This window comes from Rhinopithecus roxellana, chromosome 1 (genome assembly GCF_007565055.1).
Source record: "Rhinopithecus roxellana isolate Shanxi Qingling chromosome 1, ASM756505v1, whole genome shotgun sequence".
NCBI lineage: Eukaryota > Metazoa > Chordata > Mammalia > Primates > Cercopithecidae > Rhinopithecus > Rhinopithecus roxellana.
The window spans coordinates 190,841,642-190,860,179 of NC_044549.1; the positions used below are offsets into that span (position 1 = coordinate 190,841,642).

Here is an 18,538-nt window from a genome sequence, read left to right on the forward strand (position 1 = left end):
TTACATCTTATCTAAGGTGATACACTGAATCAGTCATAAGCCAGAAAATACCTAGAATATGCTAAGACATGTGATAACAGTTTCATTAATAGTCATCCTTTCATATTTAATCTGCAAACATGCAGTTCTCATATTCACCTGCCAAAATGAAGAACTATATACCGGATGAGATCACCTTGCTTTTCCATTTTGTTGTCTGTCACCATGGGCATCAATTTGTCATAGTACTTGGCAAGGTAAAAATGCCCATCCTCCCATTCTGGCAGGCACGCGGTCACATCCTGTAAAAAAGAACATAGGATACTCACCTAAGGAAATCCCACACTACGCTGGGAAGTAAAATACGAATAGATGATTACGGATCAAAGTATGTGACCTTTATCTAGGCGGAGCAAAGTCAAAAGCAGACTCAATTTTTGATGTGGATAAGGAATAGCTACCTTCTTATAAAGGTTTTCTCAGGAGGGCTGATTGGTTCTGATGGGTTGTCCACTGCCCAACATGAAATAGTGTTGGAAAAATTCGCAACTTAGGAGAAGAAAACTCCATTTATGTTACCACTTTAAAAGATACATAAAAGTAGTGTCTGGATGGGTTAAAGTTTTTTATACATAAATATGTGTGTGTGTGTATATACACATGTATCATGAAAGGCATTTTTAAAAATCCTCAAAGCAGAAGTAATATCAAGTCTCTAAAGACGGTAGGACTTTAAAAAGCATAAAAATTATGGGAAAATTAAAATCACATATCTTATTTTTCTCCAAGATCTCTCACAAGTTATTGCCCTTTCTCTCAACTCCTTCAGAAACAGGCTTCTAAAAAGAATTCTCTACCTCACATTGATTCCTAAAACTATGTCTTTTCAGCTTCACTCCATTAAGGAGCTCCTCAAATCCAAGAGATATTTTACAATTCTGATCTCATTTGAACTCTCTTCAATATGTTTCTGGTGTCCAAGTCACATATTTCAAATGCTTTCATCCCTTTACTTCTGTGAGGCCACCATCTTCCAAGTTTTCTCCTCTCTTTCTGGTCACTCTCACTTAGTCTCCTTTGTCATTTCTTCTTGCTGTTCCTGCCTTAAATTTTTGTGTGGTTTATTAATTTTTAATATGACATTATATGTGATGGGAAACACACAGGATCACTAACAGGTTTTTTTTTTTTAATTGAAGCTCCACTTTTCATCTGAAGAAGTTTGAGAACATAGTTTAGACCAGAAATCTTAAGTGAGATCTTGAGTTTCTACTGACTCTAATCTTGAGACTCTATAGACACAAACCTGCCTGGGAATAGAGGACAGAATGACATGATTAGATGTGTGGTACATGCTAGGTTCATGTACCTAACCAGCCACACAGGGTAAGGGCTGCCAGAAAAACATATTAGTCAATCTAGTCTTTCCTTCCTTTCTTCCTTCCTGTCTTCCTGCTTTCCTTTCTTCCTCCTTCCCTAACTTCCTTCCTCCTCCCTCTCTCGTTTCAGCTTAGATTTTAAGTATTTATTTTGAAAAGTAAAATTCATATACTGAAAAATACACAAATCTCAAATTTACAACTTGATCAATTATCACAAAGTAATTACCTTTATATAAAAGCTCCTTCCTCCCTCCTTCTCCTCTCTCTCTCCCTTTTTAGTTAAGATTTTTAAGTTTTATTTTGAAAAATAAAGTTTATATACAGAAACATACACGAATCTTATGTACACAACTTGATCAATTATCACAAATTGATCAGCCTCATACAAGAACTCCAGTTTTGTTTTGCCTGTTTTTGAACTTTTATATAAATGGAATCATACTATAATAATTATTATTGGTTGGGCATGGTGGCTTATGGTTGTAATCCCAGCACTTTGGGAGGCGAGGTGGGCGGATCACGAGGTCAGGAGATAGAGACCATCCTGGCTAACACAGCGAAACTCCATCTCTACTAAAAATACACACAAAAAAATTAGCTGGGCGTGGTGGTGGGCACCTGTCGTCCCAGCTACTTGGGAGGCGGAGGCAGGAGAATGGCATGAACCTGGGAGGTGGAGCTTGCAGTGTGCCGAGATCGTGCCACTGCACCCCAGCCTGAGTGACAGAGTGAGAACTCTGTCTCCAAAAATGTATATATTATTATTAGAGAAAGGGTTTTGCTCTGTTGTCCTGGCTGGAGTGCAGTGGCATGCTCATGACTCCCTGCAGCCACGACTCCTAGTCTCAAGGCCATTCTCCCTCCTCAGCCTACGGAGCAGCTGGGACTACAGGCATACACCACCACACCCAGCTAATTTTTGTATTTTTTGTAGAGATGGAGTTTTGCTATGTTTCCTAGGCTGGTCTTGAACTCAGCTCAAGGAATCCGCCCGCCTCGGCCTCCCAAAGTGCTGGGATTATAGGCATGAGCCACCACGCCCGGACCTACATGTATTATTTTTTATCTGGTTTATTTCATTCAACATTACATTTGTGATATCAATCCAAGTTATTGCATATAAATTTGGTTTACTATATAGTATTCCATTATAAGAATATGCTACAACATATTTATCCACTCTATAATTGATTGCCATTTGGATTACTTCCAAAATAAAATCGACAAATAATAATGTTATAAACATTCTTGTATATATCCTATGGGGACATGCTGGGTCATATTCCAGATATGAACCTCTAATGTATTGCAAAGAACTTCTAATCTGCAGCTTGCCTCTAACTCACAATGGTATCTTCTGATAAAGAGAAGTTATTGTTTATATTATGGTGTTTTTGTTATGTTTAAGAAGTCCTGACCTAGATTAACAATCTACCTCGTTTACTTTTGTTTATAGTGGGAAAAAGGGATCAAGTTTGATTTTTTGTTTTCCTGTAAAACACCCAAGTGATACAACAACATTTATTGAAAAGACTATTTTGGTTATTCACAGTTTGCCCCTCCAGATAGATACACTTGCCAACTTTAGCCTTTTCCACTCTGCTCAATGCCCCAGGAAATTGAAATTGATGATTTATATTAATGGGCCTGTTTGCCCTCTGGCTTCCTTTGAAGTTCAATCAATGGAAGGTAGCAACAGATTAGAGGGTGAGGAGGAGAGTGAGGTTAAGGTCTTTATACCTGCTGGTTTCCTTCCTGCTGGGCTACAGTTGACAGTGGTTGTGTTTCTTTCCCTAAGGTTAAGTTCTGGTCCAATGGTCCTTTCCTACAAATTTAGCTCCCTTTACAGGTTCCAGTAAATGCTCTATCCTTTTACTCCTTCAGGTCTAGAGTTAGCAACAACTCTCTGTTGTTGCTAGCCATAGGGTACTTTCACCATCCTTTGTTAATTTCCCTTAATTTAGTTTTTCATTAAACTCTCCCCAATAACTTCTTTTGATTGGGCCAACTATTTTCTCCCTGCACCTGACCTCACACAATATAGTAAAGAGCATCTCAGATAGATTGGAGGTCACTAGGAGATATGACAACTAATGCTATATGGAATCCTCAATTCTAGACAGAAAAAGGACACTATTGGGAAAACTGGTGAAATGTGGTCTACAGATAGTTAACAGTACTGTTTATCAATGTTAATTTCCCACTTCTGATACTATAGTAGTGTAAAATATTAAAATTAGGGGAAACATAGTAAAGGGTAGATATAGAAATTCTCTATACTACTACCAACTTTTTAAAAGTCAAAGATTATTTCAAAATAAAACTGAAAAAATTAAAGGTGACAGAAAAGCTTCTTGGTTATTCTTGGACTTTATGTTTCCACAGAAATTTTAAATTCTAATTTTCAATTACCTGTTAGCATTTGATGAGTACTGCATTAAACCTCTAGGTCAATTTGTAGAGAAATAATTATATTATTGAGTCTTCCCATTCATACATGTATTCTAGCTACCAATTTATTTAGGTCTTTTTTACTTCACTCAATTTTAATGTTTTAATTTTTATTTTGTGGAGAGGTCTTGTGTGCAATTTAATCTTAGGCATTTCATTATTTTTATTGCTATCCTAAATGATATCTTTAAAAATTTTAGGCTGGGCATGCATGGTGGCTCACAACTATAATCCCAGCACTTTGGGAGGCAGAGATGGGAGGATCAGTTGAGGCAGGGAGTTTGAGACCAGCCTTGGCAGAACAGCAAGACCCTGTCCCCACAAAATAAAAAATTAGCTTGGTGTGGTGGCATATGCCTGTAATCCCAGCTACTTGAGAGGTTGAGGTGGGAGGATCACTTGAGCCCAGGAGGTTGAGGCTGCAGTGAGCCATAACCATGCCACTATACTCCAGCCTGGGTTGACAGACCAAGACCCTGTCTCAAAAATAAAATAAAATAAAATTTTAAATCAACTTTCTTAAAACAGAACTTTCATACAATAAAATTTACACATTAAGTACAAATTGGTAACTTTTGACATATATACACCCATGGAACCATCATTCCAGTCAAGAAAATGAACATTCCTAACTCTCTCGAAAGTTCTTATGGGCGCCCATCCTTGCCATCACTCTCCTGCCAACTACCCAGGCAACTACTGATATTTCTATTCATATACATTAGTTGTACCTGTTCTAAAATGTCACATAAATGAAATCATATAAGCACGTAGTCTGTTATGTCCCTCTTCTTTCATTCAGCATATCTATGACATTAATCCACCTTGTTGCGTGTACCAGTAGTTCATTTCTTCTTGTTGTAGGGTAGTATTCCATTATATAACTGTGCCACAGTTTGTTTACCCATTCTTCTCTGGATGGCCAGCTGGTCTATTTCCAGTTTTTGTGACTAAAGCTACTATAAACATTTGTGTACAAGTCTTTTTATTGACATATGTAATTGTTTCTGTTGGATAAACATCTAAGAATGGAATGGAATATGGTAGATTTAACTTTTTATAGTCCCACCAGGTGCATTTTTGCATTAATAGGTATTGCTAGTCTTTTAGACTTCAGCCATTTTAGTGTATAATGTGTTATTTCATTGTGGTTTTAATTTGCATCTTCCTAATGACTAATGATGCTAAGCGTCTTTTCATTTGGTTTTTGGCCATTTGCATGTATTCTTTATGAAGTGTCTTTCCAATACTTTTGCAGATCTTTATTTCTTTTTTTAATAGACAAAGTTTTACTCTAACTCAGGCTGGAATGCAGTGGTGTCATCATAGCTAACTGTAACCTCAAATACCTAGGCTCAAGTGATCCTCCTGCTTTAGCCTCCTGAATAGCTAAGACTATAGGCATCCGTCGCAATACCCGGCTAATTTTTATTTTTGTAGAGACAGGTTCTCACTATATTGCCCAGGCTGGTCTTGAACTCCTAGCTTCAAGCAATCCTCAGGCCTCGGCCTCCCAAAGCACCAGGATTACAGGCCTGAGCCACTGTGCCTGGCCTCACAGATCTTTAAATTGTCTTACTAAGTTGTAGGGTTCTCTATAATTTAGCTACAAATCCTCTGTCATATAGGTATTGCCAAGTATTTTCTCCAAGTCTATGGCTTACCTTTTCATTTTCTTAACTGTCTTTCTTAGAAAAGGTTTTAACTTTGATGAAAATTAATTTATCAGGATTTTTTTAATGCTTAATGCTTTGTGTGATCTAAGAAAACCTTTGCCTACCCTAAGGTTGTAAAGATTTTCTTCAATTTTTTCATCTAGAAGTTTATAATTTTAGCTTTTCAGTTTAGATCTCTAATCCACTCTTTTTGAAGCAATTTTTCTATGGTATAAGGTAGACGTTGAAGAACATTTTTTTCCTCATACAGATATCCAACTGTTCAAGCACTTTTTGCTTGTAAATGGTATATTTTAAATTCTTTATTGGTTGTCATATAGAAGTAAAATTATCAGGCAATCTTGTTTAACTCACTCAATATTTTGAATAGTTTATAATATTTATAATTTTCTACATATGTATTCATATCATCTGCAATTACTAAATTTCCTATTTTTTTTCCTTGTCCTTGTATCTTTTACTTCTTTTTTTATTTAAAGATTGCCATTTGGGTAATATTTTAAAATGACAGCTCTATTGGGATATAATATAAAGTTCACAATTTTAAAGTTGTTTTTAGTATATTTACAGAGTTGTGTAACCATCACCACTATCAAATTCCAGAACATTTTCATCACTCCAAAAAAAAAAATTGTACCAATTAGCAGTCACTTCCCAGCCCCAACCTCAGTCTCTAGTACCCATTAATCTACCTTCTGTCTCTATGTATTTGCTTATTCTAGCCATTTCATGTAAGTGGAATCATGCAATATGTGGCCCCTTGGATCTTCATGCCATACTACAGTAGTCAGCCTCTATTATTTTCTCTACCCATTTCTGTCTACATCATGTATAGGCAACCAGAACAAAAGAGGAGGCTACTCAGGTCTTTATGACAGGAAATTAGGGGTGTATGCAGAGGAAACAGAACCTGAAAAGTTGGTAGTCTGACGACATCTCTCTTCCCTAACCCTGACTTTAGTACCAGACAGAGATGGAAGAACTGGAATATCCACTATCAAATTCTGCTGTTAAGTACTGGTGAGTTTTTGTGTGCCTCTCACAAAGGCTTAGTATGTAAGTTGTTGTGCCTTACATACTAGAATAAATTCAGAAGATCTCTCCAACTGGAAAGGTGAAATTTACAAGTATGGTTTCAGAACCTGCCTCATTATCACTGCCCTTTAGGATAATATAGTTTTCAATGCAAATCAAGGTTAGTTTCTTAGGTGGCATGACATCTTCTTGTAACCAAGGAACAGGAGCTGGACTCCTATTTATCTTCATCAGAACGCAACACTTCCTGGATCTAAAGATTAGCACTGTCTGTGCCATTTGCTTTGGCTCTTGGTCCCATTTAGGTCTTTCTTGTATTTCTGATTCCTCTCTCTTCTCTTCATCCTCTTATTTTTGTTTATGTTCTTAAATTTATGGAGTCTATATACAATAGCTGTTTTTACATATTTATCTATAAATTTCATCATCTCTGTCATTTCTAGAACTATTTCTATTGATTTATTTTCTTCCTATGTATGGCTCAAATATTCTTGCTTCTTCATTCACATAGTAATTTTTTAATGGATGCTGGATATATTTTTATGTTGTCAGGTTTTAGATTTTGTTGTCTTGCTTTAAAGAGCATTAGACTTTGATCCGGCAGGCAGTAAGGTTACTTGAAGATCAGTGTAATCCTCTTAAAGCTTGTTTTACTGCCTTTCTAGTATGGATATAGAGTAGTTTTTAGCCTAGGACTAATTTAGTCCTACTTCTAAACTGTGGCTCTTTTAAGGTCTTTACTGAATGCTCCATATTATGCAATGAGGCCTCTCAATCTGGCTGGCGGACTGAATAACTCTCAATCCTGTCATCTGAACGAATCTCAATCCCGTGTGAGCTCTGGAAATTGTTCTTATAGCCTCTGCATGTTTGTTGTTTCCCCAGCAAGTCTGTTATTCCTAGCTTGGCCTCATAGAATTCTGGATTATTCATGCACAGGCTGGTATTCAGCCAACACAATTCCTATGCAGATAGGAACTACTCTGTTTAACATTTTTCTCTCAGTTGTCTGTCCCATAAATTCCAGCCACCTGCTCTTTGCTTTATTATTTCCTTTCTTCTACTTTTTTTTCCTCCCCCTACTTTTTTAGTTCCTTTTCTAACCCGTTGGAATAGATACTTAGCTCATTAATTCTGAACCTTTATTTTCGTCAAATATATGCAAATAAAAATTTAAATCCCTTTTAAGAATGGCTTTAGCTGCACCGGATTTCATATGCCATTTTTATTATCATTCAGTTCAAAGTACTTTTACATTTCCACTGAAAGTTTTCATTGACCCATGGATTACTGAGAGGTATATCTCTTACAACACCATCTATATAACGTTTATTACCTATTCAAGAAGTTATAAATTGGTTTTGCTCAAACATTTTCAGGCTAGGATGTAGTTAACTTTGAGACAGATGGGGAGAATAGTGATTTCTGGGTGAAGGGGAGTGGGGTTACAGAGCTCAAATAATATTCTATTTCTTGACTTGGTGGCAGTTTCATGAGTATATTTATTTTGTGATAATTCCAATTACTTATGTTATATACTCACTGAAAAGTCAAAAAAATTTCCTGGTTATTTTTATACATATCCTTTTCCATATAGACTTAAGTCATTTTACCCAGTCAACAAAGAGTTAACTGAAATTGCATTATACATATACTTGCCTTATATTTTTTCATAATTGCATTGCTTTCAAAGTTAGCTGTTTCTTCCATAAATCGGCCCACTAGCAGCATAGCTCGACCATGGATTAACATGTTCTTACCCTCAGGTGGGGTTTCATTTTCAGGAAAACATAATTCAACACCTTTTTGAAGAACAATTAGTGCCTGGTGAACATCACCCTAAAAGAAAAAAGGCAACAATAAGCCTTTTAATTTAAAAACATATTTCTATTTTCTGCAAAAGTATTAGTTCATTAAGTATGTTTTTGTACAAATCCATGTGTAATTTCATGTTTATCTTTTGTTTGCCTCTTACTAAAGTAAAATTCTAAAACTGAAACATTGCTTCATTTCATCTTATTCATTCATTTACTAATTAATTTTATAACTGCAGTTGGCTGTCTGTATCCATAGGTTCCATATCAATGGATTCAACCACCAGTGGATAGAAAATATTAGGAATGGCTGGGCACAGTGGCTCACATATGCAATTCCAGTGCTTTTGGATGCCAAGGCAGGGGGATTGCTTGGGGCCAGGAGTTTGACACTAGCCCGGGCAACATAGCAAGATCCTGTCTCTACAAAAAATTTAAAAATTAGCCAGGTGTGGTGGCTCATGCCTATAGTTCTAGTTACTCGAGAGGCTGAGGGGGAAGGATCGCTTGAGCCCAGGAATTTGCAGTTACAGTGAGCTATGACGCACCACTGCACTCCAGCCTGGTTGACAGAGCAAGATCCTGTCTCTTAAAAAAAAAAAAAAAGAAAGCTAGGCATGATGGCTTATGCTTATAGCCTTTGCTACAAAGCACAGGCTGAGGTGGGACGATTGCTTGAGGCCAGGAGTCCAAGGCATCAGTGAGCTATGATCATGCCACTGCACTCCAGTCTGGGCAACAGAGCAAGACTCTGTCTCTCTCAAAACATAAAACTTAAAAAAAAAAAAGAAATATTATGAACAAAAAATTAAAAATAATATGAATAAGCAATACAAGTATAATAACTGTTTACAAAGCATTTGCACTGTATTAGGTATTATAAGTAACCTAGAGAAGTACACAAGAGGAGGTCTGCAGGTTATATGCAAATACTGTGTATGCCACTTTATATAAAGGACTTGAGTATCCAGAGATTTTGTTATCCATGGAGAATCCTGGGACCAATCTCCCCATGGATATCAAGAAAGGACTATAATCAAAGTTCAGGGAACTGAAGACAATCATGAACAAATTAAAATCCCTGGCATAAAAAAGTTCATAGTCACGTGAGGAAAGAAACTATGTGAAATAACAGCATATTTGCTAAGTGCTACAACAGAGGAATATACATCGGCATTATACAGGATAGAGAAGAGAGTCCCTTAAACCTACCTGAAGAATATAGGAAAATGGAGAACAGCAGTCAGGAAAAGTTATCAACGAAGAAAATTTGAATTAGGTTTTCAAGAATGAGTAGAAATCTTCTTGGCAGAGAATTTAGTGAAAGACATTCTAGGTAGATGGAATAATAATTTTAATTGGAAGAAAAGCACATAGTCTGATTTTAGCTGAAGTTTAAAGGGTTTTTGAGATGGTGATGAATGACACTGAGGAAGTAGGTCAGGACTTGATCAGAAAGGGATTTGTGTAGTTCCTAAAGTTCAGGCTTAATCCTAAAGGTATGAAGAATGCTTTGTAGGATTTAATCTTTCTGAAGGAGCAACATGATTCAATGTAGATTTTAGAAAGATCAGAAACTGCAGTAAATGGTGAGATCCTAAAAAGGTTGTTAACATTGTTAGAGGATGTAAATAATAAAGTCATAAATTAAAGCAGTGGAAATAAGTAAGAGGCAGAGGATTCAAGAGATATTTCTAAGGTTGAAGAACAAAGATTTAGTCTCCAGCTGGATGTGAAAAGTAAGGTTGCAGAAGGAATTTAAGATGATGTCCAGATTTCTGCTTTCGATGGGAGGATGGAATAAAGTCTTGTTCAGAAAAGTAGGAAACGTGAGAGGAGAAACAGGTATTGAGTATTAGACAATAAATTGCATTTTGAACACATTGAGTTTAAGGTATTATAATACATAGACTAGCACTAGCTCAATAAAATGACCAGGTACTGACTAATGCACACTGAATAAATTGCTTTCCCCTCTCATCTGGGAAACATCTCCTCTCCTGTCCTTTCTCAGCCACCACAAGTTTGTGTAACCACAAATGGCACCAACAATAGTTGCTAAGTATCAATTCCAGAACACGCTATTACTATTAGTAATGCCTATTACTAATTCTAAACTGGTGACTAGCCTGAGGAGAAATTTAAGTAATAGCCATTTAAATCTGGGTTATAGGCTGGGCACAGTGGCTCACGCCTGTAATCCCAGCACTTTGGGAGGCTGAGGCAGGTGGATCACGAGGTCAGGAGATTGAGACCATCCTGGCTAACACGGTGAAACCCCGTAGAGACTAAAAATACAATTAGCCGGGCATGGTGCCTGTAGTCCCAGCTACTCAGGAGGCTGAGGCAGGAGAATCACTTGAATCCGGGAGGCAGAGGTTGTAGTGAGCCGAGATCATGCCACTGTACTCCAGCCTGGGCGACAGAGTGAGACTCTGCCTCAAATAAATAAATAAATAAATAAATAAATAAATAAATAAATAAATAAAATAAATCTGGATCATAAACCTTGCAAGCAGTTCCAATGTTTAAAAAACCCCCTTCTCATTACTTTTGCTTTAATCTGAAGACTGCTGTGAACTTCTGTTCAGATGCTAGGCCCTTTCTGGCTAGATCAGACCTGAATATTGTTGACAATAACACTGGCAAGTCCACAGAGAGCTAATTATCTGCCAGCGACTAAGTGACATAGTTACATTCATTTAACCAACATTTACTGTATGTATACATATATAAGGTGAAAAATTAAAAGGTCATTTTCCTCAAGGAAAATGTAAGATAGATGAAAACTGAAAGAACTCCACATTCAGCCTTGAAATGGGAAGGTATCTGGGGACTGTAGAGTAAAAAGAACAGTTACTTCCAGGCTATGGTAGATAACTAATGAAGAAAAGTGATAGAAAGGGAAGGTTCTTAATTTGGAATAGTTATGTTCTCTCAGTTGGCCTTTTAAGGAAGTACATAATTCCCAACAGAATATATATATATACATCTGATGACATTTCCCTGGCCATTACCTTGGACCAGAGCCACTTTGCCCTTTCCACATACAGTTCAGCGAGTCGTGATTCCCCTGCATTAAGGAGAGCATTGTAGGCTGTCTGGTGGTGACCAGCCTTTCTAGCTACTCTGGCACTCTGCAGCCAGCATTCTCCAACCATTTCATCATAATCTGGTCTAAAGGAAGTAACAACACATGGGTGAGAGAGACCACTGATAAGTGTATGTGACAACTTAACTTAAACAATTTAAATCTAGGTCATAAACTTTGCAAGTAGTTCCAATGTTTTGAAAACCCCTCCTCCCAACACAGAAACTTCTTCATATACTATTTCAAAGGAATTAATGATTAATTTGTTCAAAAAGACTTGACTTGACTTAATTTTCTTATAGTGCTCTGTTTTACCTATTATAAACCTTATTCTTGATTTTTATCAGTAAAAAACATATCCCTCAGATATGTATTTAACATCTTAAAAAAGAGAAAGAAATGGTGTATAAAAGTGCTTCATAAGTTCTAGGTTCCTTTCAACCAGATAGTGTAGCCCTCATAATTAAAAATAGAAAAAGATAGATTCAGAAAGAAAATTAAGAAATACAAATACCCCCAAATAATATCCAAGTACCAAATTCAAGATAAGTGACATTTTAAAAATAAAAGTAATATGAGAAACCTTTTGTTGAGGCTTAGTAAAGCCCTCCGGAGAGCCAGGATAGGCTCCTTGGCTCTGTAGGAATTCTGGGTCATTTCTAGTCGAGCTACCCAGTTTAGAGAATCTTCTTGAGAACTGTCACCTGGAGAATGCTGGAAAAGTGGTTTGATGCTATGCTCCAACTCACACAACATGTGCAATCTGAAGATAGATAGAGCCTATGTTTAAAATGTTATCACATTCAGCCTTATTAATCTCATATATAAAGCATGTACTTTGAATCACAAATAAAGAATTTAAAATACACAGTTGTCTTTGGTAGAACTTTAATATATCCTTGCTAAGTAAACAATTATAGTTTTATCTTTTCAAACTGAATGTAAACACCAGTTTATGCTGGTTTATATATTTAGTGCTTTAGCCAGACATGGCAGTGTGCACCTGTAATCCCAGCTACTCAGAAGACTGAGGCAGGTGGATCACTGGAACTCAGAAGTTCAAGGTTGCAGTGAGCTATGATTATGCCTGTGAATAGCCACTGTACTCCAGCTCAGGCAACATAGCAAGACCCCATCCCTTAAAATAATAAGTAAATAAATAAATAAATAAAATTAATTACATTAAAAATTTTTAAATAAATATTTAGGGATTTGCAGTGAATCCCAAATTCCTAATTAAATTGGAGAATGATGGATAAAACTAAATTCAAATATATGAAAACCAAAACTTACCACCTAAATGAAGATAAAAGAAAACATGGATCCAGTATAAACCAACATGAGGTATTTGCATATATTGCTGGTGCTACTATAAGACGGCCTGGCATAGCAGATGATAGTAAAAAATTGTGAAATTAATGTAGTTTTTTTCTAAGAGTGATGGAAACTGTGATACATTCACTCTAGCTTTTTCCCCCCTTGTATGACAGTCAGTGTCTATGACTCAGTGTTCAAGGCACAAGGATATAGCTGAGTAGCTACAGAACAGAATTAAACTCAGTGGTCCAATCTCTAGTTTCCTTAAGATATCACCAAACGGGTTGATACTAAATATAGCGAAATCTTCTAATTTAAAAAAATGTGCTATGTGATAAATTTCTTATACTTTAATTACAGTATTTAGTTTATCATTTTTCCTCAGGTAGAATTCACAGACCTAAAATGTTTTTCAACATTTTCTTCCTCACCTCTAAAAGTTAATCTTCTTTCTAGTAGTGTGATACCTATATTTTTAGGGGAAATATCAAACACATTTCTAAATGAAAAGGAAAGGGAAACAATGAATAAATACCAAGCACCAATGTGCCAGGTGCTATAGATGTCTATGTTATAATTGGTTATATAGAAAGCAAACTATGACATTACAAGAGGACAAACATAAGTTCTTTTTATTGTGTGTTCCATTAGTCTCATAGTTGTCTTTCCTTAAAAGGATGTATGTTAGAATTTTTTTAACTGTAGGGTAATTGCGAGGTAAGAATGAAAGAGCTATCTGGTGTAGCTTTGCATGATACCAAACACTCTATTAATTATTTACTCATCAAAAAATTCCAATCCTGTCAGGTGACATTTACAGGCCAGGAATATAAAAATGGAAACCCCAAAATACCTCACAATATATTCATATCCTCGTTGGTAAGAGCCTCTTTCAAAGCTTGCAGCTGAAAGAGGTACAATTTGTTCTGCTCTCACTAGTTTCAATGTGTCATAAAAAGCTGTGATATCTCTTTTTTTGGCTGATAATAATAGCTGTCCCAGTCTGACACTCCATGTTGTAGATTTTCCATCTGAAAAACAAATGAAGAGTCAAGAAATGTCATGGCAGCTGGGTCCAAGACTCAGCTTTATTTCATTAGATAAAATGGTCAGCTGAAATATCAAACAGGGGGCTTCATTCCTTTTTGTTTGTTTGTTTTTTAGACAGAGTCTGGCTCTGTGGTCCAGGCTAGAGGGCTATGGCATGATTATAGCTCACTGCAGCCTTGAACTTCTGGGGTCCAATGATCCTCCCACCTCAGTCTCCAGAGTAGGTGAACAGGCATGACCCACCATGCCCAGCTAAGTTTTTAAAAAAACTTTTGCAGAGACAGTCTCACTATTTTGCCCAGGCTGGTCTTGAGCTCCTGGCTTTAAGCAATCCTCCCATCTTAGCCTTCCAAAACACTGAGATTACAGGTGTGAGCCACCATGCCCAGCCTGGTTTCATTCTACTTTAAACAGCTAAACAAGGCAATCATAAAACAGGCCAGGCTAGGGCCGGGCGCGGTGGCTCAAGCCTGTAATCCCAGCACTTTGGGAGGCCGAGACGGGCGGATCACGAGGTCAGGAGATCGAGACCATCCTATCCTGGCTAACCCGGTGAAACCCCGTCTCTACTAAAAAATACAAACAAACCAGTCGGGCGAGGTGGCGGGCGCCTGTAGTCCCAGCTACTGGGAAGGCTGAGGCAGGAGAATGGCGTGAACCCGGGAGGCGGAGCTTGCAGTGAGCCAAGATCCGGCCACCGCACTCCAGCCTGGGCGACAGAGCAAGACTCCGTCTCAAAAAAAAAATAAAAATAAAAAAATAAAACAGGCTAAGAGATTAAGTATGAATGTTGCTAAGTTAATTAAGTCTGAATATTTATGTCATATTAAAACGGCTTTTTTGTTTTTCCTTTGAGACAGAGTCTCACTCTGTCACCCAGGCTGGAGTGCAGTGGCGCGATCTCAGCTCACTGCAACCTCCACCTCCCAGGTTCACGCGATTCTCCTACCTCAGCCTCCCGAGTTGCTGGGATTACAGGCGTGTGCCACACGTCCCCCTAATTTTTTGGATTTTTAGTAGATATGGGGTTTCACCGTGTTAGCCAGGATGGTCTTGATCTCCTGACCTCGTGATCCACCCGCCTCAGCTGCCCAAAGTGCTGGGATTACAGGTGTGAGCCACCGCACCCAGCCTAAAACTGCTTATATTTTAAGAAGTAATTTTACCTGCTGCCAAATAGTTTTCCACCAAATCCCACTGTGATAATTTCCAAGCTGCTTCCACTCTGTACGTGTTTAATTCATCTGTCCACTCGGACCTATTAAAAGAAACCCGTATCAACTAAACTTTAATTTATTTAAAGTGACATTCAGAGATTTTTCATTGGTTTACATCTCTATTTATTATATTTATTGAATTTGCATTATATTTTGTTCTTAGATACAAAATAATTATCTCTATCCAGCAACTACCCAGAAAATTTTAATCTTTCCATCCTTCAAAAATATTTTTTCACTAATTACTTCTGATACACCATTCTTCAACAAATTAAAGTGTGCCATATATTAGAGCAGAGTTAATTCCTGAATAATAACTAAGCCCATTGTAAAAATAGCTGCATGCTTAATTTGAACAAACAGCAAAGAAGAAAAAGAGCCAACTGAACACACATAAATTCAGAGATAAGCAGTTCTAATAACTTAGAATTCCAAATTAAATTTAAGACAAAAATACAGGGGGGCCAGTGGTATAACTCAGGGACAGTTGGGAGGCATCTAGAACAATACCAAGAGCAAAAGAAAGTTACAATGATTTGTCAACGGCATAACAAAGTATATAAAACTAGCTACCTAAAATATATACCTATTTTTAAACTACTTTCAGTTAGTTTAAAATTTGAGTTTGCAAAACCAGTATGATATAGGCTAATTATTTTGTTCTAAGCATTCTACTTAGGTGACATTAGGATGACCAGTGATATTTGAGATCATGACTACACAGAAACAGCTAGGCTTTCCTCATGTTTCTTTTTTATTAATCATACTGTCTGAATTTCTGCCATATGTTTAGATCCTAGGCTAGGCACAATTTTCCATTTAATAATCTAATAACACTGCATACAGCATCTATATATCCATATTATAAATAAAGTAACAGAGAGGCTGGAATCAATATCCTTGAAAGTTTTCCTTGCTCTTTTTATTACAGTAAAAACACATAAAGAAAAGATAACAAGTGATCTAACAAGTTTCAATTTTAAAAATTTTAAAAATAGCAGCTAGAGTATGTTCCAATTTCTAAATTTATGACCACCACCAAGAACAGTTTAGAATAAGGCTAAAGAAATACAACTGAAATGCAATTTTCAAAAGTCCAATTTTGAACGACTCTACAAGCTTACCATCAGACATCAAAATATAAAAATTTCAGGATAAAAATCTCAGTAGAATTAGGCAGTATTTGTTATCCAAATGTGGGATAACAGATTACCTATGGGATAACAGACAACAGAGGGGATGTGTCACAAGAAGCCTTATAGCAAAAAGTACCAATGGCAATCAGGATCAGGCTGTGACAATGTATCCACATAAATGGGTACATTAAAAAGAATGATAACTAGGGTAAGCACAGTCAATATTTTAGGAAAAGTATTTGCTTAATGCAAATAGAAATTACCCCAAGAAAAACATGCCCCATCCATAATCATTTGCTTCACCATGACACAGCACCCCTTCACTGAATATTGACGCATGCCTCTTTCCCAACCCAAATCAGGAGGCTCTATGTATCCCAGACCCAAAGAGAAGAAAAGAGGAGTCTGAATGTGTAGTCTACATCAAAAAGAAATTTGACACCCCAATTTGAGCCATGACTCTTTCCCAAATCTCTGTAATCTATCTATTCATAAAGTCTCTCAACTAATCAGGAGAAACACATCTAAACATATAAGCATTCCTTCTCTACTTCTGCAAAACTTCTCTTGTGATTTCATAAATTCCACTACTGTGATACCATCTGACCAACAGTGAACTTCTCTGCCCTTAGACATTGTAGAATGATAGTCTTTATGAATCACAGTTTTGGAACCTATACAAACAGTACTTAGAAAAGGCTGGCTTCAGAATCTATAAGAAGCTTAAATAAATCAATAAGCAAAAAAACAACCCCATTAAAAAGTAGGCAAAGGACATGAGCAGACAATTCTCAAAAGAAGACATACAAGCAGCCAACAAGCATATGAAAACATGCTCATCATCACAATTATTTGAGAAATGCAAATCAAAGCCACAATGAGATACCATCTCACACTAATCAGAATGGCTACTATTATTATTTTGAGACAGAGTCTCCCTCTGTTGCCCAGGCTGGAGTGCAGTGGTGCAATCTCGGCTCACTGCAACCTCCATCTCCCAGGTTCAAGCAATTTTCCTGCCTCAGCCTCCCAAGTAGCTGGGATTATAGATGTGCACCATCACGCCCAGCTAATTTTTGTATTATTTCAGTAGAGATGGGGTTTCACCATGTTGGCCAGGCTGGTCTCGAACTACTGGCCTCAAATGATACATCCGCCTTGGCCTCCCAAAGTGCTGGGATTAAAGGCATGAGCCACCGCACCCAGCCCAGAATGGCTATTAAGTTAAAAAATAACAGATGTAGAAGGGGTTGCAGAGAAAAGGGAACGCTTACACACTGTTGGTGGGAATATAAATTAGTTCAGCCACTGTGGAAAGTAGTTTAGAGATTTCCCAAAGAACTGAAAATAGAACACACAGCAATCCCATTACTGGGTATATTCCCAAAGGAAAATAGTTCATTCTACCAAAAAGATACATATACTCGTATGTTCATTGCAGCACTATTCACAATAGCAACGACATGAAATCAACCTAAGTGCCCATCAATGGTGGATTAGATAAAGAAAATGTGGCACATATACATAATGGAATACTATGCAGCTATAAAAAAGAATGAAATGGGAGCTAAACATTGGGTACACATGGACACAAAAATGGGAACAACAGGCCGGGCGCGGTGGCTCAAGCCTGTAATCCCAGCACTTTGGGAGGCCGAGACGGGCGGATCACGAGGTCAGGAGATCGAGACCATCCTGGCTAACACGGTGAAACCCCGTCTCTAATAAAAATACAAAAAAAAAAAAAAAAAAAAAAAAAACTAGCCGGGCGAGGTGGCGGGCGCCTGTAGTCCCAGCTACTCGGGAGGCTGAGGCGGGAGAATGGTGTAAACCCGGGAGGCGGAGCTTGCAGTGAGCTGAGATGCGGCCACTGCACTCCAGCCTGGGCGACAGAGCGAGACTCTGTCTCAAAAAAAAAAAAAAAAAAAAAAAAAAAGGTAACAACAGACACTGGGGACTACAAGGGGTGGGGGAGGGAGGGAGGCAAGAGTTGAAAAACTATCTTTTGGGTACTATGCTCACTACCTGGGTGACGGGTTCAATTGTATCCTAAACCTCAGTATCACGTAATATGCCCTTGTTACTAACTTGCACATGTAGCCCCAGAATCTAAAATAAAAGTTGAAAAAAAAGAAAAAGGTGGCTTCAGAGTAGTCCAAAAACAGTGGCCTGTATATTCTTTGGCTAACTGAGATCCCATTCCCTTTTGACCAGATTTTACTGCTCAGAATAGCTATTTAGAGTCTGATGAATAAATCAAGGAATACAGCTTTCAGCTCTCACAGCAAAGCAGCTTCAAGAGCAGTGTGCTAATCTCCACATTTAATCTCCAGACTAGAAGAACTACTCAGCCTTAATTTTTTGCCACACATATGTATTATTTTTTGTAT

At 37.4% G+C, this 18,538-nt stretch overlaps 1 protein-coding gene across 3 annotated transcripts in view; it reads right to left on the reverse strand.

Annotated features, from left to right (window-relative positions):
- ATR (ATR serine/threonine kinase) overlaps nucleotides 1–18,538 on the reverse strand; it is a 127,008-nt gene that overhangs the window by 30,481 nt on the left and 77,989 nt on the right. For all 3 annotated transcript variants that reach the window (XR_004058597.1, XM_030934863.1, XM_030934857.1), the window contains exons 31-36: nucleotides 14,962–15,053; nucleotides 13,599–13,776; nucleotides 12,012–12,191; nucleotides 11,355–11,514; nucleotides 8,183–8,362; nucleotides 139–281 (exon numbers count right to left, since the gene is read on the reverse strand). Coding sequence is in view for 2 of the 3 variants with exons in the window: in XM_030934863.1 (XP_030790723.1) it covers nucleotides 139–281; nucleotides 8,183–8,362; nucleotides 11,355–11,514; nucleotides 12,012–12,191; nucleotides 13,599–13,776; nucleotides 14,962–15,053 (933 nt within the window). In the remaining variant the exon portion in view is untranslated. The remainder of the gene's footprint in view (nucleotides 1–138; nucleotides 282–8,182; nucleotides 8,363–11,354; nucleotides 11,515–12,011; nucleotides 12,192–13,598; nucleotides 13,777–14,961; nucleotides 15,054–18,538) is intronic.